The sequence below is a fragment of the Sabethes cyaneus genome, chromosome 3 (assembly GCF_943734655.1).
Source record: "Sabethes cyaneus chromosome 3, idSabCyanKW18_F2, whole genome shotgun sequence".
Lineage (NCBI taxonomy): Eukaryota > Metazoa > Arthropoda > Insecta > Diptera > Culicidae > Sabethes > Sabethes cyaneus.
The window spans coordinates 54,879,390-54,906,628 of record NC_071355.1 but is presented as its reverse complement, the minus strand read 5'-3'; the positions used below and the strand labels follow the sequence as shown (position 1 = coordinate 54,906,628).

General features: G+C 39.8%; 1 protein-coding gene across 1 annotated transcript in view; it reads left to right on the top strand.

Moving 5' to 3' along the window:
• LOC128744384 (RNA-binding protein Musashi homolog 2) overlaps positions 1–27,239 on the top strand; it is an 82,689-nt gene that overhangs the window by 18,200 nt on the left and 37,250 nt on the right. The window contains exon 2 of the mRNA XM_053841364.1: positions 24,632–24,652. Within this exon, the coding sequence (XP_053697339.1) occupies positions 24,632–24,652 (21 nt within the window). The remainder of the gene's footprint in view (positions 1–24,631; positions 24,653–27,239) is intronic.

The window sequence follows — 27,239 nt, the reverse complement described above, 5'->3', positions numbered from 1 at the left end:
TATTTATGTGGTACCACATCAAACGATCTTTAAAACTGCTAGTTGCTGAAATTTTTGAGTTACTGAATGTAACAAGAATTTTAAAGAGTTTCGTTCGGTTTTGAAGAGGCTCGTCACAACCCAGGCAACCAATAAGCATTAGCATAAGCCGCTTATTAGCATATCTGGCCTTTTATTTTGTATACTGCTTCAGCTTTTTGACTGCCTAGCTGCATTAAATTGGCGTCCAAAATTCTATTCAAATTCGTGACGGTAATCAGCCGTAAATAAGCACTGTAAGCACTATAAGAGGATTTGTAGTAAAGTAGTTTTTAAATGCTTATTGGCTTGCATTTGAATGGCATTCGTAATGCTTATTGGGTAGTACGTCTTTTGTCAAATATTAAGTAGAAAAATGACTATTCAGTAGTGAATGACACTTCATTGCATTCGTTCAAAAGAGTTTTGTGGCTTTTTTATTTGACTTGCTTTACCCACGAAACGCGCTTTTCTATATTGTAGTAGACTTACAAGCTTTCAGCGCAATATGTTTCATGAAGTCCCGGAACAAACCATTATAACGAGAATGTCCGCAATGCACGGAAATTTAGTTGGAAAAGTAGTTTCAGAGCATCCAACGCACCATTTAACAGTTCGGCCACAAGCAAAGTCGGTTGTATCTTACGTAGATGCTTCAAAGTATTCGTCGATGCTTGAAGTAAGCGCCAGCGATCGGGATACGGAGCGGCCGTGCCAAGTCAGATTCCGTAGAACCAATCGGATAAAACTTTTTCTGCACTCGTGCAATCTGAACGCTCCGAATTGGCCTTACAGTCGGTCTCTCCAGGCACGATGCTGCCCTAACAAAGCACAAGCGTCATTATTTACCACAGCTCATTTCGTTTAACTAAATCGTACGCCACCTTGAAGTCTATAAACAAATGGTGAGTCTAAAAGTTGAATTCCTGGAAATTATCGAGGATTTGTCGCAAGGTGAACATTTAGTTCGGCGTGGAGCTTCCATCTCGAATTCCGCACTGGTTTGGGCCAACAAAGTTTCCTGCCACGGCCTCAGTCTGAGAACAGGATACGGGAGAGAATTTTGTATGCATAATTGAGGAGAGTAATGTCTCGGTAATTGCTGCATTCGAGTCGATGGTCCTTTTTGTAAATAGGGCATATGAGACTTTCTAACCAGTCCATAGATAGTCCCTCCTCAGTCCTTTAGTATAACCTGATGGATTACACAATACAGCCGTTCGCTCGCGACTTTCAAGAGTTCGGCGGGGATGCCGTCCTTTCCAGCTGCTTTGCAGTTTTTCAGCTCTTTCTGCTTTTGTAACCTTGTCCAAATCCAAATGTTGGTGGATCCACAGCTTGTCCCTCATCCTCAATCGTTCTCTTATTTCTGTGAGCCGCTCCATCATCTTGTTCATCATTGAACAATGCATCGAAATGTTGGGCCGTTTAAAACCTTCAATACGTCCTCTTGCCTAAGTCCCTGAATACTGTGCTTTTAGATAATGTGGGCCTTTGAAATCTCGTCCAATTTCCGCAAGAATTTCCAACTCATCACGCTCTTGAAATAAGGTCATAAAACCGCTTATAATATATACGTTATTATTTTCTATGCAAAAATCTACGAAAAAGACAAAAACGGAAACGATTTGGACGATTCTCGGAAATTCCATTGTTCGAATTTCCATTTTTGTTTCGTGCTAGAAGCCTTAACTCAACTTGTACACTCATTTTTCGAGTTTTTCGGACTGTAGAGCCCACAGACAATTGATTATATAAAACAATTTGACTCATATCCTACAAATTATTTTTCTGCCCCCCGATTTTTCAAGCCAATTTCCAAGGGGGGGGGGGTGATAAAAACTTTAAAAATGATTGCATAGGCCTAATTGTTCCACGGGATCGATCGAATGCCAGATTTGGACCGTGAATTACGCCAACTTCACATGATGAATTATTCTCAACTTCTGAGCGCCAGTTTAGTAGCCGAATATACGATAGATGCGATTTTATCCGATGGAACGTCTTCATATTTCGCTTTTAGTGACGCCAACAGTTCAATTTACAAATGTGTTCAACGGCGACGAATATATATCAATCTGCACCCAGTTTCAAAAGCAGATGCAGCAATGTTGAAAATTAAATTAAACAAGTGGTCCCACGTTACTGCCTTGCGGTACACCAAATTTATTTGTGAACAGGAACGATACATGTCCGCCAAGACCATACACTCAGCTGCATCATATTATCGCAAAAATTCGAGCGTAATTATGAGACGAACGGTTGTGAAACACCCAACCTTTTTCCAAACACCTTTTAAGCAGGCTTCATTTTCGGTTTTTTGCTCAGTAGATGCTCATTAGACTACAGCGCCTTACGAAACAGAATTCGAACAAGTTATGTAAGGGGCAACTGTTATTATGATCTACAATATTGTTGGAGAAAGTATACCTTTATCTTTTGTATTTACTGCGTTATGAGGCTGCTACCGCGTTGGTAGCCAAATGAGTGCTCTTTTTGCTACCAACGGGGTAGCAGCTCTATAGCGGCGTAAATACAAAAGATAAAGGTATACTTTCTTCAGCAATATTGTAGAATAATAAACTCTACAATTGTTCCTTACACTACTTTTTCGAATTCTGTTTCGTTGAGGCGCTGCAGTCTAATGAGCATCTACTGAGCGAAAAACCGAAAATGAAGCCTGCTTTTAAGTCAGTGTATATCGAGTGCACCTGCTTCTTACGGTTTGTTCAGTGACTACAATTAGATCTGAAGTTAATAACATTCGTTGCCACAAAGCGTTCAGCCACGATATAAAATAATGTCAGTGACGAGAAATACTGTGTCTAGTGCTGCCAGTTAACACGGTGATGTCAAATAATTCTTAGACATCAGCAGTGGTTGGAGAATTCGCGAAAAAGTGATCGTTTGAATCGATGAACATCCCTCATGAACACACACTATTCGCCTGCCTCGGCGATAATGCACGCATCAGCTTTGAATTTTATCACGAACAGAACCTCAATGTGAACATCAGAATTCGTTCAAAAATTGAATATTGAACATTGAGTGTGTTCGATTTATCGGATATAGAATGCCCGGGGACGCCAGAAAGTATTCAAAATAATATTACCACGAAAAGGGAATAGTTTAAAGTAGTGTTAGTGGCTTTACAAGCACCAGAAAGCAGTAATTTGCACTTTTGCGTTGCTCACGATATTCGTATATTCAGCGATGCTATGAAGCGTGAGTGTATGATGCTCATTGTTATAGGCGAATTGAACCACTCGCGTAGCTGTTTTATCATGATAAAAACCGTTTGCTGATGCTCGGCGTATATATTCATTTTGCGAGTTTTCCAACCTCTGGACATCAGACAAACTCATCGTATCACGCAAGTTACGGAAATTTTAAGAGCAGCCATTCTTTATGATCGGGAACATAACAGAGTGCTTCGAAGTCTACGAACGTTTTCTTTGCGCACAAGATGTGTTAAAATATAACAAATTGGTGCAGCTAAAGTTAAGAAATATTACCAAACAATGACTCCATCGGATTCAATTTGGGCACTGGAAGTTTTCAACAGTTATGTAGGCTTCTCTTTGCTCATCTTTGCAATAAAGAAAGAAAGGAAACAGTGACGACTCATTCGCATATTCATAGGACAGGTAACAAAATTCAGCCATATAAAAATTTAAGATTTCGCTTGCACCGGCGCTTACGCTATACTAATTTTATTTACATAATGTACTTTCTTATTATGCTCGTTTTATTCACTGTTGCAAACACGGCGTGGAATTTCTCATTAGCTGGTTAAGGTATTTCACTGGACAACTGACCACTGTATATTCCAATGGTCTGCGCGTCGATTTCATTTTATTTTGCTGCGAAGCTGATAATTAAAACGCGTAATACGACGAGAGCGTTGGCTCAGCGATTTCATTGAACAATTATACCAACACGTTGCTGCTACAGAAAGGAAGAGAGAGATGGAGAGAGAAAACAGAGAGACATGGAGAGAAAAAACAGAGAGAGAGAAAACAGAGTGAAAACATTGAGAGAGAGAAAACAGAGAGAAAGAGAGAGAAAACAGAGAGAAAGAGAGAGAGAAAACAGAGAGAGAGAAAACAGAGAGAGAGAAAACAGAGAGAGAGAAAACAGAGAGAGAGAGAGAGAAAACAGAGAGAGAGAGAGAGAAAACAGAGAGAGAGAGAGAAAACAGAGAGAGAGAGATAGATAGATAGAGAGAGTGCGAGAGAGAGATAGATAGATAGAGAGAGTGCAAGAGAGAGCGCGCGAGAGAGATAGATAGATAGAGAGAGTGCGAGAGAGAGTGCGAGAGAGAGAGTGCGACAGAGATAGATAGAGAAAGAGAGAGAGAGATAGATAGATAGAGAGAGTGCGACAGAGATAGATAGAGAAAGAGAGAGAGAGATAGATAGAGAGAGTGCGAGAGAGAGATAGATAGATAGAGAGAGTGCGAGAGAGAGAGATAGATAGATAGAGAGAGTGCGAGAGAGAGAGAGATAGATAGAGAGAGAGAGAGAGATAGATAGATAGAGAGAGTGCGAGAGAGAGAGAGATAGATAGAGAGAGAGAGAGAGATAGATAGATAGAGAGAGTGCGAGAGAGAGAGAGAGAGAGAAAAAGAGAGCGAGAGAGAGAAAGAGAGCGAGAGAGAGAAAGAGAGCGAGAGAGAGAAAGAGAGCGAGAGAGAGAAAGAGAGCGAGAGAGAGAAAGAGAGCGAGAGAGAGAAAGAGAGCGAGAGAGAGAGAGAGAGAGAGAGCGAGAGAGAGAGAGAGAGAGAGAGAGAGAGAGAGAGAGAGAGAGAGAGAGAGAGAGAGAGAGAGAGAGAGAGAGAGAGAGAGAGAGAGAGAGTTTAGGAAGGCTTGGTACCATAATATGCCAGTACAAAAGCAAATGCAGGCTAAGGCGACATCCATTTAGTACGTCACGCAAATTTTGACCAAAATCTAGAGCCCCCTCCCCCCCTTGTTACATTTCGTGACTGAGCCCCCCTGAGAAAGTACGTCACGTCACGGCAACCCCCCCTCCTCTCCCCAGTCATAACAAAAAATTAAATATTCATTCCAACCTTTTTAAAGCTATCAAATGAATTTCAGCTAACAGAAAAAGGAAAATTTTGAGTTTATAAGTCGGATTTTGAAGATCGCTGATGTGTCGTCGATTGATGTTTCGCGCATATCCACGCCCTTTACATCCATCCACTCAAATTCTTCTGACCTAGTTGAAAGAATCAGGACTTCCTGCTGACGTCTTGCAGCAACACGGCTTGGAAGAACTTTTCTGACGGATTTTGACATTTTGTGTATTCATTCAATCGTGCAATCATTCAACACTACCTTACATGCGATTATTACTCTAGCCTTTCTAGAGCTTTTGAGTGAGAGGCAGTATAAATTATACCAAAAAACCTTAAAAGCAGCCGTGGAACTTCGGTATGAGTTTTTGTTCATCGACTGAGTTCAGCACGAATATCAAGAGAAAACATTGCCATGGGTCTCTGGTAGCATCGCGTAACCCTTCAGGAGTTTGTGCGACTGCTATTTGCGGTTGCAAAAATCTTTTCGGCAGGACGGTACCCAAGCAGCTCTTCAGCGGTGTACTGCATATTCTGTAAAGCCTTAATAGAGAGTTCATACTACATAGAATAAATGAGTCCTGTTCACACATATATGTTAAAAAAAGTTTTCATTTAAAAAATTTAACTATTTGTTTTAAAACCCATTAGTACGTTGATTTTATAGAAGCCTTTAATAGTTGTATCTTCAAATGAAGGCTAATTTCCCGAATAAATTTTCCATTTGATTTTGTTTCATGTGACGTCACATAACTTCATACCCCCCCTCCCCCTTACGTCATAAATCGTCACGATTAGGTCAACCCCCCTCCCCCCTATAAGCGTGACGTACTTTATGGATGCCCCCCAATTGTAACAGAATTTCTTGCTCAATATGTGGCAACGACTGACTCGCATAAGAAGGTTTGTTTTCAATGAATGCTCTTTTTAAATGTTTACTAAAGTGCATATTATCAAATTTTGATATTTGAGAGAAACAAAACGTGCACAACGTCGAGAGTTTTAACGTGCTTGATTTGGACAATAGCGGAAAATAGGCAAAATATATCAATAAAGAGAAGCCCACATAAAAAATAAAAATAGATTGACCATGACATTGAAACCAGATTCGCAAATGACGACAACGCTGATGGAAAACAGTTTCTGAAGTTAATCGAATTCACTCAGATGAATTTGAAGGTTCACTGTTTCATTGTCGCGTGCTTACAACTAATCAACAAACTGAAGAATTCTGCTACAATTAATTATACCTACTTCGCGGTCGTGCGAAACAGCACCAGCATGTTGAGTTCTGTTCGGCCACTCGGAAAACACTCGTACAATTTTGTACCGACCAGATGCGGAAGTGCTGAAGAAGTCGGTTTAAGAAGAAAAAGATTTCAGTTCATTTTTTTTTTTCAATTTTGTTGCTGTTCAATAATTAACCACTTAGCTTGGCGGTGATGTGTTCTCTTGGTAAACTGAGCTTGCAAGAGGATGTACGCTTATTCACTTCGCGCTGTTTAAACAAATTGAAACGATGCCAACAAAAAATAAGGCACACCGTCTCGCTGATGAAAACCCAGAGTGACATTCAACTTTACGGGGCTCCGGTTTCTCGATAGAGGTTGCCGACAGTGTTGAAAAGTAGTAAAGCAAATCAGGGTTCAACTCTCAAGCTTGGTTTCTACGACGGAAACCTACACAAAGCGATTATAATATTAATGGGTCTTAGCTAACTTTCAATTCTTTACGAAAATATTGGTTTTTAACAGCAACTTTTGTAAACAGCAGTCACAAAAGTTAAAGTTGGTTTGGGTTGATTTTCAATATCAACTAACTAGAAGAGGCGTTCAAAGTGGCCGATTAGGACGCTATCAATGCTTCGTCAACTTGTGTTTAGTTGGCTAATACGCTACGATCTCACCTAGATAAGAGAGAGAATTATGGTAATAACAAAATTATAAACCACCTTCTCTCCAATAGAAGCGATACACTGCGCTTGTATGCTCTCTCTGTCTGCGCGTTTGTTCGTTCCTCCTGCAGACATCTCCCGTGTGTATGGCGGTGTGTGGTGTTGTAAATGACGTAAATGTACGTCGTCGACCGAGAATATCGAGTCTCGATGCAGGGTTGGCCCCGGTGGCTAGTGTAAGATTTCAGGCAGGGCAGCTCCCCGCATCTGCAGCGTTTCGATTCGGTCGTCCGTCTTCGCCGTAGCTCCCTGGTCTGAGATTTGTGCTAGCTCAGCTCAGCTTGCTGTTGTTGTTGTTCTCGTCCGCAACACTGAGCGAACGAACCGGTGTATAAAGAGATCGAAAGTATACGTAGAACTATACAAAAGAGAAGCACGGAATGGGAATTGGCGAATTACCCAATGAATGACGGGGTGGTCGAAGACAGCAGGGATTACCGATATAGGAAGCCTTTTGTAAACGGCATGCAGACTAAAAACTTCAAATGAAAGAGAAACGAAAGTATATTCAGAGCGAAAAAGCACACCAGTCAGTCGTTTGTCGTAGAAAGGTGAACCCGCCTTGCCCAGATCAGTGACAAGCAGGAAATTGGTATGGCATCAGGCGGCGGGCAGGCAGGCAGGCAGGGAGTTGTCTGGTAAGAAGTTTACTTTGCGGGCGGGTGCTTTATGTTGTTTCTTTGCATCCAATTTGCAGTCATGTAGCTGGTTTAGAAAATCGCACAAAAGAGTTTTCATGCTTCGTTGGAAAACGATTCACGGCTATAAATTACACAATATTGGTTAGATGGAACACAACCTGTACGGTTTTGGAGCCTTCCTTTACATATGTGTACGCGAAAAAGTAATGGTCAGTTACGTTATTCAATTTTTTTTTATTTGGAAGGCATTCAATTAGAAAATTAAAGATAATCTTAAGTTTGTTAAATCTAATTTCAATACAATGCTGAGATGTATCGTAATATTTTTAAACTTGTTTTGCATTAAAACTAGCTTTGAATAATTGAGATTGCTTATACATCGCCGTTGATTCTTTTTATGGCGTTTTAATTCACGGTGGTTCTCGTTTCAATATTATTGGTCACATTCACAGTGCTTTGTGATCCGAATTACTCCTTTCGAAAACAAATTTAACGAGTCATGGGCCACCACCAGTCAGTTTTTCGGTCATAACTCAGGAAAATGTTTGGTACACTTGGTTCAACAGTTATGCAAATATCAAATAAGCGACGTCCGACAAATTTGAAAATTTGTGACCTCGAATTTTTCAAATATATTTTTCCTTCTTAAGGCCATGAACTTATGTACATTTTTTTAGAATTCGAATATCATTCTGCTCAATTGATGGTAATTTTGAGCTGTATTATCATGTGAAGGAGAAATATTCTTAATAAGCTCTGCTTTAAGGCTATTAATCATTCAGATAACCAGCATTTGAATGAACGAAAAAGAAGATTCCCCAACATGACATAAATAGTAAATGCTATTACTAAAATGATTGTTTTTTATGTATGGTATAAATCTTCAGGCAACCATTTGCGACATTGTTTTCTTGGTCAGTAACGTCGAAATCTTCCAATACCATTAGATTGAAGCATAAATTCTTGTTTACCAATGTGTCTTTTATTATTGTTACAATTTGTCGTACTTTCTTAAATGGCCAACTAGACGAATAATGGATGTCTTTTTATCCCACGAGCGAACAAGAGTTCCCAAATTCCCAAATTAGTAATAGCAAAATCTGCTGGGGAAACTCAATAGCTGCGCTATTTGTAAAGTATAAATATCGAAGAATGGATCGCACCAACAAGCAAATCCCTGCAGTGCTAAATTATACCTCAGCGCGATTAAATTTCTGAATTGCTGCCTACCCCTCGTTTTTTCCCAAGCCTATAATAAATATGGCCCAACCACCGTGTCGACCCGACCGTCTCAAGGTGGTGGTGGTCGTTATAGACCAACCGGGAGCGTCTGTGAGCGGAAACTGTGAGTGCGCGGCATTGCTGGTGTGTGGCTGGCGGACGTCGATTGATGGTAGATGGTGCGCGTGCAGGCCCCAAAGAACCTCCGGCGGGCGGAGAAGCAGATGGAATACGAGAAGTGTTTTTTTTCTCCTGCTTGCGCTCAGCTTTTCCTTCACCAGTCGTGCTAAAGAAAGGAAAAATGAACGTTGATCCAAGTTACTCGGCGTCGTTCAGCGGCACAGCTAAAGAGCCAAAGTTTATTGTCCGTTCGTTCCAAAGTTCTGTGCATAAGCAATAATGTGCTCTGTGAGCAGTCCCCTGGTTAAGAAAAGCCATTCGATTGTTGATTCGATGGTTCGGTAAACTTGAAATTGTATAATAATGCTACTCGCACCAGAACGATGTGCGAAAGCGACCGAAATCCTTCCGATAACGAAAGTCGAAAGGTATTGTCCTCTCTTGGATCATATTTTACCTGAATTCGTGCACAGTACAATAATAGTTGTTATTTAAATAAACTTTACCCATTTTTTCTTGCTATCAGACACAGAATGCTTTTTGGATCCTTACTATCAAAAACTGAACAGTCTTGAATGTAAGCCAGACTCAAGTTTTTGATAAAGACTTTGCATGATAGAACCAAGTAGAACACATTTTTAATTTAGTATTTCGAAGTAGAACAACTTTTATTGATGATATGATCTAATAAACTCCCACAGTGCCAGAGCGCAGCGTCGTTCGTGCTGGAAGCCAAACTTTTCTAGACACGTTGAAGTTTTACTATCGAGCATAAATTTACATAAAATGTAAATTTCGTCTACACAGTTGGCATCGAAATACAACTAAATACCAAACGGCCGCCGTGCAGTCGTCTTCGTCTAGTCGACTGCCAAGGTGCCGTTGAGTTACCTATTTTTTTCGAATTTTTCGTGTTTGCCCCCCCATATTGTCGAGATCGGATTCCATCCAGCCTACCAAAACCGAGCTGGAAGCATTGTTTAGGTTAGTTTCAAGTTGTCGTACTGCAAGTCTTCTAGAGCAAGTCTGTCGTACCCGCAGAGGGATGATGCGCCTTTGCATTTACATAATGCGTAAACCTTGATGAAATTACGTCCGCGGTGGAGAAAAAAAAGAAGCGAAAAATCTCAGATCGTCTACCCCAGTTAGCGCGCACAAAAGAATGAACGCTAATTGATGTGCGCTTTTGCCGCCAGCCGGCAGTGGTTAGGTGTAACATAATCTCGGAGCTGTCTTAAGAGATCCTTGTTTATTTTCTTCCGCTCGTCTGCTTCGCATTGCGCGAGCTTTGCCGGTACGTCAAACAAAAACAAAGCGAAAGGCGGCCCCAAGGTGTGCATTGTGGTGGAGAGGAGGAGAGAAATACGATTGACTTCAACGTGTAGTATTTAAGTGATGATAGAATTGTTTTATGTAAATAATTCTGAGAACTTACTACGTGTTATTAATAGCAGCTTATAGTAGTTAGACGTTGTAGATACATGAAATACATCGTGCATATGTAGGACAATTTTTAGCTGTAAATAAATCTTACAATAAACAAATCTTTATAGAGAAACATTGAGCTAAGGTACTTATCCAATACCGAAAATAGGCCTTCAATTGTGTTTTACATTATTTTGTTTTTATTTAACCAAAGTGTTAACCCGGTAATATGCGGAATTTGTGTTCCATACGTTTGCTGGCATTTTATGTAATAAGCACTATATCACTTTTAAAACAGAAATTCAATATTAACCAAAAAAAAACCATACGTCAATTATCCGATCATATAAATTTTGCTCATAGACTTGGGTTATAAAAGTCTTTGAGACTTGACCCGACAGCCTTCGCAGCCGTTTATTAAAGTACAGGACAACTACGGGGCTAGTGTAACGATCCTACTCCGACTACCAGCACCACCCAGCCGAAATTCGAACATACGATGACTGGTTTGCTAAGACCAGTATCGTACCTCGAAGCTAACTGGGCAATTAACGTATGTGTACCACAACTCGTATCACCGTAGGCTGTCAACAGAAGAAAAATAGCTCCAAAGGTATAAAGTGTCAGGCGAACAGGCTCTGAAGCCGAGAATCGCGTTATTCGATATCAAGTTACTAGTATAGGATTCTTAAGCCCCTCCCCCCTATGTACCGAACTCTGCATTACCAACAGTGAAAACTGTCGGGGCTAGTTTTAACAATAATGCTGGCCCGAGGAGCCCAATGAAGCCTCTTGTCCAAGGATCAAATATTACTTGTCTCTGCACTCCCCGGGCTCTAGGGGTTTCCGCACTCCCTGGCTCCGACATTCGAGCACGGAAAAATAGCAATTCACTTACTCAAAAGCAATACTGCAAAAAAGAAACAATGCAAAATTCAGACCACCACATGTACAATATCACGATAGATCAAATTACTGCTCGCAGTGATAATGTCTAAAGGGTGTCCCACATCAAATTACAGCATGGAAAAAATACTGTAGAAAATTGCCTAGTTGACCGATCTTTTTCAAACTTTCAGACAATAAAATATAACCCATTAGTAGGCTTTTAGCATCTGGCTGTAGTTTTTTCTGTATGGAAACCCACTTTTTCTTCATGTCTTCCTCAAATTTGACCTCCTTGGGATGCTTCCGTAGTTCCTACTTCATAATAGTCGATGGGTCTTAGTTCCGATGCGTTGGAGGGGTTCTTGTCTTTGGATACGAAAGGGACCCCGTTGGCTTTGTATCACTCCAGGACATACGTTAAATATCTAGAAACTGGTTCTGGCCAGAAGAACTTTGGGCCCTCGTGTTGTTTCAACAGACGAAGCAGGTGCTTCTGTAGACACTCCTTGAGGTAGATCTGCCCGTTTACAGTCCCGGTAGTCACGAACGGTGCACTCCGTTTGTCACATGAGCATATCGCTTACCAAATCATGTATTTCCAGGCAAACTTTGAATATTTCTATGTACTTGCTTACTTCCTCCAGAACATCAAATTTGTGCTGGGCGGTGAAGAACAGTAGCCCCGGAAACTGCCGGAAGTCCGTCTTAACGTCTCATTACTCATGATGAGACAATGAGGCTTCGTCAGCATCCGGGTGTACAGTTTCTGGGCCCGTGACTTTCCCACCGTATTTTGCCGTTCGTCACAATTTGGAGCTTTCTACACTTCGAACGTATGTAGTCCCTCCCAGTCCTTGGCATCTCTGAACGAAAGACTTGGACAGATTCAACTTTTTGGCCACATCCCTGACCAAAGCATTGGGATTCCGCTTAAACGCTTTCACGACACGCTTGTGATTCTGATCACTAATAGAACATCCATCCTGGCCGCGTTTCTTCTTCCGTTTTATGCTCAAAGTTTCGTAGTGCACCGTTGACTGCATGGTTCTGATTTGTTTTCCGATGTCCCTATAAGAGAGTTGAGGATTTTCAAGTTGCTTGCGCAAAATCAGTTCGGGTGACACCATTTTTTTCAATTTTCGAAAAACTGACAGCAATAAAAATACATTGCACGCAATACACTCTAAACCACTTCTATCCAAATCTGCAAGAGTTAATGCCTAATGAATAATTTTCTACTGCGTTTTTCCGTGGTGCAATTTGATGTGGGACACCCTTTATACCGAAAAAAGGTGATAATACCCTACTATGTAAGTTGAGTCGTGTGTCACATCTTTCCATTGAACTATTTTAATGTGGATTAACTCGATTGAGTCGACCCTTCAAAAGATATAGTGATTCATCTGTTAGTAAATGTCGAGTAAGTTTCTTGACCAATGTTTGAAAATGACCATAAAATTAAATGTAAACAAACCTAGTGGTAATTATTTTTTACTGAACTAGCATAGGGAAACGAACGCTCAATCTATTTATTTACATATGTTTATTGACCCTTTTCTAATGTTGTGCTATAGGGCAGTGGCGATTCGTGGGGGTTTAGCTTACCTGTTCAACCAGCGAAAAATACAAATTAATACGCAGCTTTTTTTATTATCGCATTTCTATATTTTAATCATAAAACAAACATTAGGCGTTTTCACCGTAGCGCTTGCCATGTTGCGTAAACGGTGTATTTCGTGTAGGTATATACTGCCGCAATTCGCATTGCAGTTCCAGTTTCTATGGAGATGGAACTGTTATGCGAGTAGCGGCAGTATAAATACACAATACTCCGTATTCGCAATATAGCAAGCGCTACGTGAATATCCCTATTTATTTAAATAATAACGGAATACGACGGTTTACTTTACCAGCAAACTCGTCTCTGAATTTTAATTATGAACCGAAAACTTTTCGTTCAATTTACCTATTTAACCAAATTCAAGAATTATCACCTTACTGCGATGCGCGCACAAGCAACAAGCAATATGCGTAAGTTGTTCAATGCTAAAGATGAACGAGTTAATGAGAAAATTTTGCTAATACTGCATGCCAAATTGCCAACCGCGCTCTATTTCAAATCCCCTTCGTACCAACACATTGTTCCTAGTGCTAATCTCTAAAGCAACGTTCAAACGTCGCGTTGAACGTTTTGCTCATTAGCTTCCTAACTAAATAAAATATGGAATCAAAGCGCAGGCCATAGGGATTTTTTTTCCGTGTTGGGTATTTTTATCACTGCGACCATTTGTTTGATCTATTGTGATATATTCCCCGTTTTATTATAGCTATGTTGTCAAGATGACGCACCACTAGCAGAAGTGATTGTCATTGTTTGACTAATAGCATTTGTCCAGCCCGGTGATGCACTTCGGATGAAGTGCACTACTGCGCTGGGAGTTGTTCTCCAAATATCAGAGGGTTCCAACAGCCCTCTTTCGAAGAACCTTAATCTTTTATTGAGAATTGCCGGACATCGGCATAACAGGTGTTCCGAGTCTTCTTTTTCTATGCCGCAGAAGCGACATATATCATCATGAAGTTTTCCCATTAGCTTCAGATGATAGCGGCTCGGACAAAGTCCTGTTATAAGACCAGTATAAATGCTTAGATCTTTCTTCGAAAGCTCCAGTATTTTGCGAGTAATTGAAACGTTTGGAGAGATGAAACGTTTCGACTGCCTAGCATTGAAAGTGTTATTCCAATTTAATTCCACTTTCGTACATTCCCATGCTTTTAGCTCCATTTTTAAAGCAGAAGCAGATAAGCAACAGAAGGGCTCAGGTCCTACAAATTGATGAGATGATCCGAGTCTTGCTAGTGCATCAGCTCTCTCATTTCCATCAATTCCACAGTGACCTGGGACCCAGTACAAGTTGACTTGGTTACGACGAGACAATTTTTGGAGTGATTGAATACATTCCCAGACAAGTTTTGATGTGCATGTCGCCGACTTTAGAGCGTTTAGAGCTGCTTGGCTGTCGGACATGATGCATATATTTGAATGTTTATAGTTCCTGCGCAAGCACACAGTCGTACATTCTAGAATTGCTTGTATTTCAGCTTGGAATACAGTTGGCCATCTGCCCATAGAAATTGACATGTCTATTCCTGGGCCAGTGAATCCTGCTCCCACTTGATTGTCCATTTTTGAACCATCTGTATAGAAAACTGTCGAGCCTGGACGAATATCGGGACCACCATCTTCCCAGGAATCACGTCTAGGCTCAAATACACGAAATATTCGATTGAAGTTGTATTTTTTCTCCATCCAATCTTCATTACTGGTTACAAGAGGATTTATACTAATAGTTTTTAGAATACTGAGATGACCTGTTAAGTCCCCTTCAAAAAGGTTCTTTGATCTTTTGATCCTCAGAGCACTTTTTTCAGCTTCTAATTGTATAAACTGATGCAATGGAAGTATATAGAGTAAAGCATCCAATGCCTTCGAAGGTGTACTTCTCATTGCACCTGTTATTGAGAGAGTGGCTAGCCTTTGAAGTTTTTCCAGCTTTGTTTGGGTAGTTTTCCCTTTCGTTTTTGGCCACCAGACCAACGAAGCATAGGTAATCCTGGGTCTGACAATGGCCGAATAGATCCAATGGATCATCTTCGGTTTCAGTCCCCATTGCTTACCAAACGTTCTTTTACATATCCATAGAGCATTTGTTGCTTTGTTTACTGCTTGCTCTAGATGTGTGTTCCAATTGAGTTTTCTGTCAAGAAATACCATAGGCCATAGGGATATGTGGTAGTAAGTTGTTCAATGCTGAAGATGCACGAGACAATAAAGCGTCCGCGGTTTCGAGTAAAAGCTGTGTCGCATTCTCTTTTTATCTCCTTCGTACCAACACATTGTTCCTGGTACTAATTCAGTATCAAGAATCAATACCAGGAATAATGCGTTGGAATGCTTGTGCATTGAGATCTATAAAGCAACGTTCAAAAGTCGTGTTGCACGGTTTGTTCATCAGCTTCGTAACTAAACTAAATTCGTATTGCATTGCAAATGCGTCGGTGCAAACGAAATTTTGTCGGGAGGATTTTGTTTGCCTGTCCTATGAACAGGTTGAACATGTGGACGAGTCGCCACTGCTATAGGGGTTCTTGCTATATCCTGCACTGCATTTTATTTGTGCTATAATCGCTATTGAGGTTTTGAGCGAAATTTACGCGGTATTTTTTACGCGATTTTCGAAAACTACGCGGATGTGCTCAATTAGTCTATTTTTTCGCGTATCCACAAACTTTTTTAACGCGAAGTTTTGTTTTTTTCAGGCAAATTTTGAAATTAACGCGTTTTTTTACGCAAATTTCGGAATTTGCGCGGTTTTTTAACGCGATTTTAATTTACGCGGAAAGTATCCTTCGCATGAAAAGCGACTTGAGTGTATTCGAAAGGTGGCTTAAACTAGACGGACACGATGGGCAGGGCATGTTGCAAGAATGCCGGACAACTACCCTGCAAAGATGGTGTTTGTCTCAAATCCGGTAGAAACAAGACGTCTAGGAGCGCACCGAGTAAGATGGTTAGACCAGGTGGAGCGAGATCTGGCGGAGAGTGCTTGGCGTCCGAGGTGTTGGAAAGCGGTAGTCCACAACCGATTAAATTGGAGAAACCTTGCGCAACAGGCTTTGTCTTAGCCTAGCATCGCAAGCCAACTAAGTAAAGGAATTTCATCCCGAATTGGCAAATCGTTTTCTTAAGTCAGTACTTTTCTCCAATTTTTCTGATGCATATCATGCTTTCGTTTTATTACATAGCTAAACGTATGTTTTGTATTGCATAATAATGGACATTTTTATAAAGCCCCTTCATAATTGATCTCGAACGAATACATTTTTGATGGAGTAATCTGTTTACGTCCTACGTTCAATGAAATAAAAGCAGCGAACGTCGCTGTGTTAGCCTCTCTTTACTGTAATGCAATACCGAATGCAGAGTATAATTTTTCAGCTTTTAATCATCGTTTGCGAATGGATTATTAGACCTTTTTAATAAATATAAATTATCACGATCGTTCAGTTCAAACACGCACTATTGTATTGTGGAAACTTCATGAGTGTAACTCCATCCTATATTATACCGATGTCATTTCCTGAACCAGTAGTTTTGCAGTTATAGTTAATCTTGACAAGAGATAATATTTGTTGTTGTTGTTTTTTATTTACGACACTTTAAGAGATAATATTGATTTACCTTTAAAGCATGGGCGTAGCCACGAGGAGTCATTGTTCAATTTGACTCTTAACTATAATTTTAAGTCAAAGTTTTTGCTATTGACGCAACTTATGCTTATGCTTTCTCATTTCATAAATATGCTTCTGAAACTTCTACAGCTGATACACTGAAGTTCTATAAAAAATATAACGTATCTCACAAAGGCTTTGTGCAGCTGCGAGCCGAAAATGCAAAGATGGAGATGAAGGTTTTTTGATAGAGGACCACGTGGTAATCGAAAGGTCAAAGCAGCACTAGGATGCACACCTGCTTGGCGTGGAAGAGTAACGTCATTGGCGGCAGCAAGTGATGCAGATCTGGCACCACCATCGCGAAGTTCAAGAATCCATCTGAAGAAGATGGATGAGCTGAAGAATTTGAAGAACTACAAAATCTCAGGAAAGGATCGTATTTGAGCGGGTCTTATCAAAATGAGTCCGGACTGGTTGGACAGCTGTTTACATCAATTGGTTGTTAAGGTTTGGGAACGTAGTGGAAGAATGTGTATGTTATTTGCTCTATCTACAAAAAAGACGACAAGCTATATCGCGAGAACTGCGAAGCAATCACTGTTTCACAAAGTACCTTCTCAAGTCATCTTGTATCGACTGTCGCCAATAAGCATAAGATAGATTAGTCTACAAAGGATCAAATCTTTACCCTGAGGTATATGCTTCATTATTGCTACGAATTTCGAGTCCCGCGCACCAACCGGTTCATTGATTTCAAGGCCGCGTATGATAATATAAATCGGCCACAGAACTATGGAACGGTTTGGATGTGCGTGGGATTTGCGTGGATTTCGGGTGGACCGTCGGACCCGTTTGAATCTTGCAGGGGACTTCGACAAGCATGCCCTTTCCTGCCTGCTTTTCAACATTGCGCTAGAAGATGTCATAAGTCGAGCAGCCGTCAACAGGTGGTACAGAATTTTCAATAAATCCAATCAATTTATCTGCTCTGTCGATGACGGGGATGCTTTCGGCAAACATATAGTTTATTTTCCTTGAGTTCCAAGATTTGTTTTTGTCAGAAATATTTAATGTGGTTATTCTCAATTTAGAGCTATAAAATTTGGAACTGAAGGTACTTACCTATTCTACTGGTAAACCTACCCTAAGAATATTTTCTGGCTGCACTCCTGCTTTAGGGTACATACACTTAGCACACTCTTCAAGATATAGAGATTATGTTTGAGGTGACTTACATTAGGTTTCGTAATCTGAACCGTCGCGTTTAAAGTGAAAAATGCCGCAAAGCCCTACAATAAACAAATACTTTGTGTTCAATTGCACTACGTAAATACACGTAAATGCGTTTGTTACTGTCGTTCGACACGTATATTCTATTCAAGTATTGGCAACAGTTTTCCTTTTATGCACAGATGGATGCTGTTATTTCTGTTTGTCTGCTGTTTTATTGTTGAAAAAAGTGAGAAAAAATGCTTATGGTGTTTATTAACCTCGAGCAATACACTCCAATAATAAAAAATTGTCGTAAGAGGGTTCGGAAATATTTCTTGTAGATAAACTTGTTGAATGAGAAAGTAAGCTTCGGTGCAATGCCCTCAGGAATATAATGCTGCTATTATTATTTTAGTTATGAAAAAGACTGCGTATGTTGCGCTTTATAACCACAGGCTCTTTTTCACACCGCTCACAGAAAACTATCTATTGAACAATAAAAACACAAGAAGTTTAGGACGTTTTCATTGTTTAATTACTGTTCTGTGAACAGGTACGTAGCCAGAGTCTGGTAAGCCTAATAAAAACGTAACCGATTTCATAGGTTTTTGCTTCAAATCATTTTTCAGAAGTGTGCCAGAGTTTAATGAAACAGTTTATTACACCAAACAAAACTACATCATTGTCAGTTCACAAATAAACATAATTTGATTTAGAAAGCAATCACAATAAACGATCGCCAATAATGGCATCCTATCCACTAAATAATAACTGATTACTGTTATTATTAGGCCAGTTTTATTGTAAATGAACAGATCACACAATCACTCATTCGAAGTTCATTTCTGAACCTATAACAAACGGCTCAATTTTGTAAATTCGAAAACCGGAGTCTAGTCTGAACAAAATCATTATGTCGATGGGTGTTTATAGCGTTTGGGAAAATGAAGCATATAATATTCTATTGTTCATGCTCCCACCATTGGGATTTGACCTTCGTTATCGAAAGAATTTGCAGCCGGTTTCCTATTGTGCCTGTAAACTACCACAGGTAACACAACGTTCCCTTTGACACTAACCGCGCTCGCTAGTTGAGGGTTCGAACTAAAAAAAAATAGTACGACCGAGCTTCGTTGCTTCATTCATACATGTGGTATCTGATTATCAGTGATTGCAACCGGCCGTCCGGTGCAATCCTTTCCTGAACCCTTGAAATCCATTAAATCCCCATATATAATACCGTGCGCAACCCATTTCATCGTAATAGCAGTAATCCAATCTCAAAGGATCCCATGCTGATATCATTGACCGGCCCCGTATTAACACTAGCCGGAATATATACATTAGGACCTGCCACATGTAATCTTTTTCTCAAAGGTGTTAGTTCCGTTTCACAGATGCGTGTGTACACCTATGCTATTATCCGTGCTGATGGTGTGACACACGGCACAGCAAATAATAGTAAGGAAGTAATTTTGGTCAAGCAAACCAATTAGTGCAGCTACTCGAGGCGAGCAGATAAGAGCCAACCAGTCACTTGGTTGTTAAACAAGTCTATGTGGCAAGCACTATGGTCCTGTGTGCCCTTTTCGTGGCAGCAGAGGTAGCAGCATCAGCAATGGTCGCATATTTGAACACGACACCACAGCAGCAATGTTGTTTTGATCAGGTTGGAGCCCACATGTCCTTGCCCGATGGGGGGATTTACATAGAGGTAAAGCCTATTCTGTTTCGTGTGCAGTTTGTCACCAGAAAGGGCAGAGTTCCAGTAATCCATCCGGGATACTTTGTTTCAATTATGATGTTTTATTATTAAATATTTAACGGGGAATTTGATAAACGGTTTTTCAGGTATCGATTATTATTATTCAATAATTTTAGGGTACAGACTGTAATAGTTCATCAAAATAAGTGCTTTTAGTTTAGGTCTGAAGGGTATGGTAACAAATGCAAACTCTTCTTTTGCATGTTTCCTGCTTGAAAAACAAACTGTTGCACTACTTTTATATGGTCTTGCTTACTTTCCGTAAGTATTTTCTGGGTGTAGGATTACAGTCTGCAAACGATAAACACGCGCTCGACAAGTTAAGATGGATAAGTCCAGATGGAACGTCGTTTTCTATAGCTTAGGATTAAATATATGAATTGTTGATGTTTTCCTCTCTTTACCGTTAACGGGAAGCGACAACTTTTCAACCCTTCATAGAATAGAATTCGCTACTAAATAAACGCGGATGCTTTGAAGAATTCAGTCTATTCAGTCACCCCCGCACGAAGCCGCCCCAGAGTGATTGCATTTGCTGTGTCGTTGCTAGATGTCAGCTAAGTGAGAAATGAATAAACAAGATGTAAAAAAAAAACAAGTGCTTTGTGTTATGACCTACTTCAGCTACTTCAACAATTCATAATTCATGAACCGAGCCCGAGCTTCCAACGATATCTTTATTCTTCTAAATTCTAAACACATTTTCTCTGGTTTTTAACCAATACTTTTTTTTCAAAATTTGGTATATAATAATTTTGAATCTTTTGCCTTAGGATTAATGTGGTCAATTGATAATTGAAAAAAATTCAAAAATTATCATTGTCAAATTAATTACTTAAAAGCAATGCTTTAGGTTTAATGTCTTTCTAAGTCTAAACCCTTGTCTAACGACAAACTTCTTGACCGGCTGTTCAGTACAATTATGGGGAACGATTCTACTGACTATTTAGTATGCACCGCCCAGCCGAAATTATGGGGCTTGCTTTGCTTTTTAAGAAAAGTGAAAAAACAGTGGTCCAAGGTTGCTTCCATGAGGTAGAACGAAAGCTGATAGTTCGTTTATTAACAGCGAGAATAGTGGTGATCCAATGCTGCTACCTTGCGGCACGTCAGTCATGTTGTTGATCATTTTGCATTGTTTCATGCAGAATATACTAATCCAGCATCCTTATCATTGCGCGGTAATTAAATCGCATGTTGCTCAAAGAGCGATTGGTCACGATGACTCTGACCCACAGGCAGGTCAAGTCAAATCCGATGCTGTCACAGTAGTAAAAAATTCGGAATCCACCTACGTTCTGATAGTATATTAGCTAGCAGCGACTTGAAAGTGTTTTGTTATGGATCAGGCACGCAGCTGGAAGCTAAAGGAGATAAAGCACCTGCCTTACTTGAAGTAAGATTTTGAAAACCTCGTTTCGCAGGATCGCGACAAATGTCGTTCGCTGGCAGGATTGATGCGACTGCGATGGGAACGTCGGGGACCATGATTCATTCCGATGTTGTTGCATCAACAGGAGCTAGCACGATTCTTGAAGTTATGGGCGATAAAAGGAAGTCGGATGATGCCAGATTTTTTTACGGTAATACAATCAAAATCTTTAGAGAGAAGGTGTTTTAACTAGGCAGCCGTATATCAATGTACGGAAAGTATCGTAAATATCCTAACAAACTCGAAATCGTAACTAAAACTGGATAAAGCGGGATCAAGTTGATTTTTTGTCGTATATAATGATAATGACTGACATACATACGATTTTCAGCACAAAATCTTAGAGTAGTACGGAGCGACTCGCGCTTAATCGGATATTATCGTATATAAATACTTATATAGTCGTAACGCTCAGAATTATTCGTAATCATGTATATCGCCTCCAAAATAGTACGGATATGCCAATTTTGCGCATGAAATACGATTTATTTAGCATGTATATCTGTACGTAATGCTGATTTTTACCTTTTTTATACATATGAAAATGCTAGCTGGGTTCCTTGTTATCCTAGCCCATGACGTCGATAGTATTCTCTATGTCAGTGCTGTAGTTTAGGCTCGTTTAAGCTAAAATCGCAGAACGTCTCCATTCTCACAAGTCGAGGAATATTCACTTGTTTTAGATTCATATTCTGAGTAAAATATGTTTGAAAATTGCGCGATGATCCTCTTTTCAGTCAATGTACGAAAAAACTGTTCAAATTTATTCAAAATGAAAATCTGTTAAGCATTTTGTGTGACGTAACACAATTTGAAAAGTGAGAGAAATCATACACAATGGCTAACGATCATTTGCAGTCAGAATAGTTGTATATTTTTGTTCACATTTCTACGGGAGAATAAGTTATTTTTAAGCGGGTGGAGTCTATAGTCCTATGAAAGAAGAGTCAAGAAGGGATAAACAAGGGATAATAGTTTCGCAATAAACCGGTACCTGCAGTAATGGAATCTAATTTTCTCGTTGCTCTGACGAAAATTGCTATTTTAATCCGGTATTGTATAAATTTTTCGGTCATTCGTTAAAGTAGCATTCTACATGTGACATATGCTCAATTCATTGCTCAACATCCGAAATTAAGTTGGCCCTTTATTGCCTGGTAACAACATGAATAATTTGGTACTGATAATTGAATCGTTGATGATTTTTTTATGTCCGAACTTTTCTATGAAGGCCTTTCCGGGGTATAGTTTTAATGTGAAGCGTTATTGTATGTTTGCATTAATACGTAATTTTTATTATTAATATCACCATATTACATCACCCACATAGCGCGTCGTCGATCCTTTCGCAGGGGTTGATTTTTTATTCTTCGAGCTCATGAAACTTAACTCTATAAAAATGATAATAAAATGCTAAGAAGCGGAAGGGGGATGGGAACAGCCACTATTGAATGAGTTTTCGAGCGGAATTGAAGGTATATGTTCCACCATCCAGGATAGACTTTTGAATAAGTTCCAAAAGAAACCGAACGAATGCCAATATTCTGCTGTCGCCTTGCAGTCGCCACAGCCTCAATTATGTTACCTGGAACTGTACCGTATTCCACACGAGCTGAAGTTTTTTTTTCGCATAGCAAATAATCAAGGTGTAGCTGTTTTTTTCGTAGGAAACAAATCCACCATTATATTTTTGCGTGTATTTTCATTTCAAATGTATTGTTTTGCAAAGTTGTGGGATTAAAATTGAGGCCTGAATATGAATGTGGGATGAATTGACGAAACACCTATAATGAAAAACAAACAAAGTATGTTGTATAGGTAGAGTGTATGTTCAAATACTTTTTGTTTTTGAAGAACTAACAAATAAATCAGTACAACAGTGGTGATGGACTTCCGCCTGTTGAGCAGAAATGGGTTAGTTGAGCCTGAAATAAAACTCTAAATAGGAAGAAATGGGAAAACGGAGAGTTGCTGCCGCAGGCTCTGAACGGTGTGGTGCAAAGCAAAACGGCGTAACGAAGCTATTTCAATATGAGCACGGGAAAGTGCGAGAAAAGTTATGTAGGCTTCCGACATTACAGTGTCTGTTCTGGACTTCTGTTCACATTGAAGCGCAGCGCAGAACACCGTACAATATGTACAGATGGTCTGTGTGCGATATTTAGCAAAATGTAGGCGCAGAGATTGTGCTGCAAAAACTATTTTTTTATACTCTGCTAATCATCCTAGAACCACGGGGAGCCTTTCACTTCCCATCAAAAAACATACACTGTACACTCGGCTTGTCCACAATGGGACCATTCCAGGGTTTACTTCAAGCGTGTTGGGTAAATATTTGCTAGGAGTACGGCATTCGCATATTAGTTTCTTGCTCAGATTTATGTAATCAATGCGACACGCCTGTTGTATAACATATGCTACCAATAGGTAAACAAAATTTAGATGGAATGCTTCACCAAATATTGAGTGATTGGCTTTTTATACTATCATGACACCGGTACGATTGGCTACTGAAACGGAAAACTTGTTTGTAACGTTGTTTTGGGGCGGGAGAGTATTGGAAAAATTTTATTCAACAAAAGGCTTACACACTGTCAACATTGACTGTTTGTAAATATCTTACAACGCCACTTCGTTTCGCCGAAAAGCTAACCTTTCTTCCCACGCGGAAACAGTGGCCGGCCAGCTCATCCTCACTGTAAAGTTGTTACTATAGAAAAAAATCGATACACTTTCATTTCCGTCGGCACAAACCACGAAAACATAAAAGGTCGTTCAATTCCGTGTGGATTGATAAAGCGTCGTCGGTGTTTTTGCTGCGAGACTGTGTATGGTGTGTGACCAGGACAACCAGTCATTGCGGGAAGCTCCCAGCACAGCAAACCCATTGGAAAACGATAATCCTTTCGATTTTCCCACACACACCGCAAACCGTGAACAATATATAACCAGCTTCAGGATTGGATTGAGTCCCAAATGCGATAATGTTTTCTAGTATAGTTTCGGTATTAAAAAAAACGGTCGTCGTTGTTTTGGTATGAAATTGCAGAGTCCTTTATAGATTCGGAACCGTTGAAATTCGTTTACGAAAACTATCAAATGGTGCTCCGAATGTTCAAACAGCTGAATCGAAACTGCGTTATTGAATAACATAGCGCACATTTATTAGTTTCTAGATATTACTTTTTAAAACTATTTTCTCTGTTGATTAAGTCCATTTCGTTCAGCGAGAGTATGTCGATTCGTGCCATGGTGGTTATGGTTAGTTGCTATGTATTATGTAACATCACTATAGAAATGAAAAAGTACCTTGATTGGGGTTGTATTTTTCTCTGCTGTCGGGGCTTATATGTAGCTTGGTTTGTGGTTTGTCCATGTCTGGTAAAACATAACGCTGAAAACTTCGGTAACTGGTTTAAGAATTTTTTCCCATCTATTGTATTGTATTTGGTAGACTAAAAGAGAGTTTAGCTTCCCTCTGAATCTGTTACCTGCTTGCGCCAAAGTACTCAATTACTAACCATGCGAATACTATAGATACGTTAGTTGCATCCGAAAACCACATTTGTTCACAAGCAGACAATTATAAAACTTTGTCCTCTCTTGTTTTTCTCTTTTTCTCTGTTTTCAATCAATATAGATTGCATGGAACCACCTTTAGGTAAGTATCTCCCACACGTGCGGTCTACACACGGTAATCAATTTTTACTCGAACTTGACGATGAGTTGAAAGCTTACCAAACTGTGCCTGTGCAGCATTCTATACACGGGGAATAATCTTCGCTGTGATGATGGTAAAATCTGTGCAGGTGGCAGATGAATTGTATTTACCGCCGAGCTGAAAGGTTATGCGTGAAATTGCACAATTCTCTTCGACCCAAAATTGTTTCTGTAGATTAAGCAAAATTTATTTCAGTACTAGTCTTCTAAGTGCTTCCTTTGATCATCCATCATTTTATTATTTTGGATTTCAACCTTACATAAAATGTTTAATAACATAAAAGAACTGAAACACATTATTCATTCAATTCAATCCGCAGTTAATCTTTAATATACAGAAAAATTGCTTTGTTGTAATTGATTTACCAATTAATGCAGAACCGTCGCAGCAGGGTGAGTTGTTGCGGTCAGCTACGCTCAGTTACGGTCCTAATAGAGGTACAATCTATGGGTGTCATATATGAAACATTTGTAGAGCTACACAAGATGGGTTCAGTGCAAACCGAAGTCAACGGTGCACGCAAGATAACTCTAAACATTGAGTTGAAGCCAAGTTTTAGTAAACAAAGAGATATCGCAATCGCAATTGGAACGAAGCAGTTCCCGTTTCGTTTATTCTACTACGTAATCCACGCACATTTTGGGAGTACATCAAGTTAGGTATGGTGATTTTCGATAAAATTTCGAAATCTAGTTGACGCCTGCTGCTTGCTTACAAAAGAAGATCTTCCTAAAACGTATCTATATTCCAAATGTGACTCATTAACAGAATGTTGTCGACAGGCGCAAGTAGGACTTCAATGAGCTTTGAATGGATACGTAACCAACAGAACAAGAGAACAGAATTGTTATTGGTACAAAGATTTATCAGATTAGAGCAGATACATATGATTTACTTCCTAGATCTCAGAGTAGAAAAACTACCGGAAGATTAAATTTGGGATTTTGAGTCTTCTAGCACATATCTTTTCCCTCAGAGTAGAAAAAGTACCGGAAGACTGAATTTGGGATTGGAAGTCTTCCAGCACGTATTAACTTAACCAGTCTTAGCTTATGTTTAGATTGAGTTGACGGCTCGTAGTTGCACTCCATGATTGGCCTAACCAGTAAGATTGCTCAAACAATCAATTGAATGGTGCTTGAGAGTACCAAGACATGCTCATTGTGCAACTTTTACTGATTCAATACCTTGACAGTTGACCAATAACGACGCTGACCACGACCAAGAGGCGTTGTATTACCTGTGAAAAGGAAATAATATTAGTCCGGCACTTGTTGTTGCTAGAAATCGCGGGCACCACATCTCCACATCTCTACACAGTTCATCTCCAAGACTGTCACGGGATATGATTTGTGTTAGTAGGGAAAGGTACAGACCCGTCCTGATTCACCATAGAAAAAAATCCTGCCTCCAAAGCCCACACATGCAAAATTTGGTTCCATTTGCTTAATTAGTTCTTGAGTTATGAGGAAATTTGTATTTCATTTGTTTGGGAATCCCCCTCTTAAAGCGGGTCTCAATATACCATAGATAAACATTCTACTCGTAAAACCCTCGCATGTCAAATTTTGTTTAACTAGCTTGAGAAGTTATCGAGTTATGCAAAAAAATTTATTTCATTTGTATGGGAGCCCCCCCCCCCCCCCCCCCCTTCTTAGAGGGACGAGGGGTCTCTAACCATCTCGTGCGTATGAATTTTCACGCCGATCGGTTCAGTAGTTTCCGAGCCTGTAAGGAACATACAAACAGACGGACAGAAATTCATTTTTATAGGTATAAATAACTGCGCAATTGTTACGAGTTCCCAAAAAGACGGTTGCCAAAGTTTTTAACAACGAAACAAGCACGAGAGCAAGCGATGCTGAACTCCGTTACAATAAATTACTCAGAACTTGAACGACGAAACACTTCTTGAAGCATATAGTTCCTAACTTGATAAGAATTTCCTCCTACCAACGCAAATACATATGTAGAGATATAGCGCCCCACACGCTCAACCAGTCAGGCTAATCAGTCTTTTCGACAAAACTAATTATGAGCACATTCTTCTTTAATACGCGCTCAATACGGCGAAATATACATACAGTTAGTCTAACTGAATCGTACGCTGCCTTGAAGTTTTCAGGATGAAGTCTTTGTGTTGTTATTGACTTTAACGATTCAACTTGTCATGCTTTGGCGATTATTGCAATCGACTAGTTGATTAGTTTTATAAGCAGGGCACGAGTTTATCCGATCAGATCGTCGCAGGTTCTTGTTAGTCGAGCAATATTCATCTTATACCTGCTCACTTCCGGCTTTCGAATGAATGCCGTTCTTTATAGCTGAGTTATTCTCGCTGAAACTGGGCCACTACTGACGCAAGGTCTTCAAATATTGAAACTTTTATACTTAATTGGTAGGAACAATTCAAAAATTAATACACCGAAACAGTGGACCCCTCATTCGCCAAGGGGCTTGAATGTTTCAAAAAAGTTGAATTTTCAGCAAACCTTGAGATCAATATCATGTGACCTAAATGTTCCTA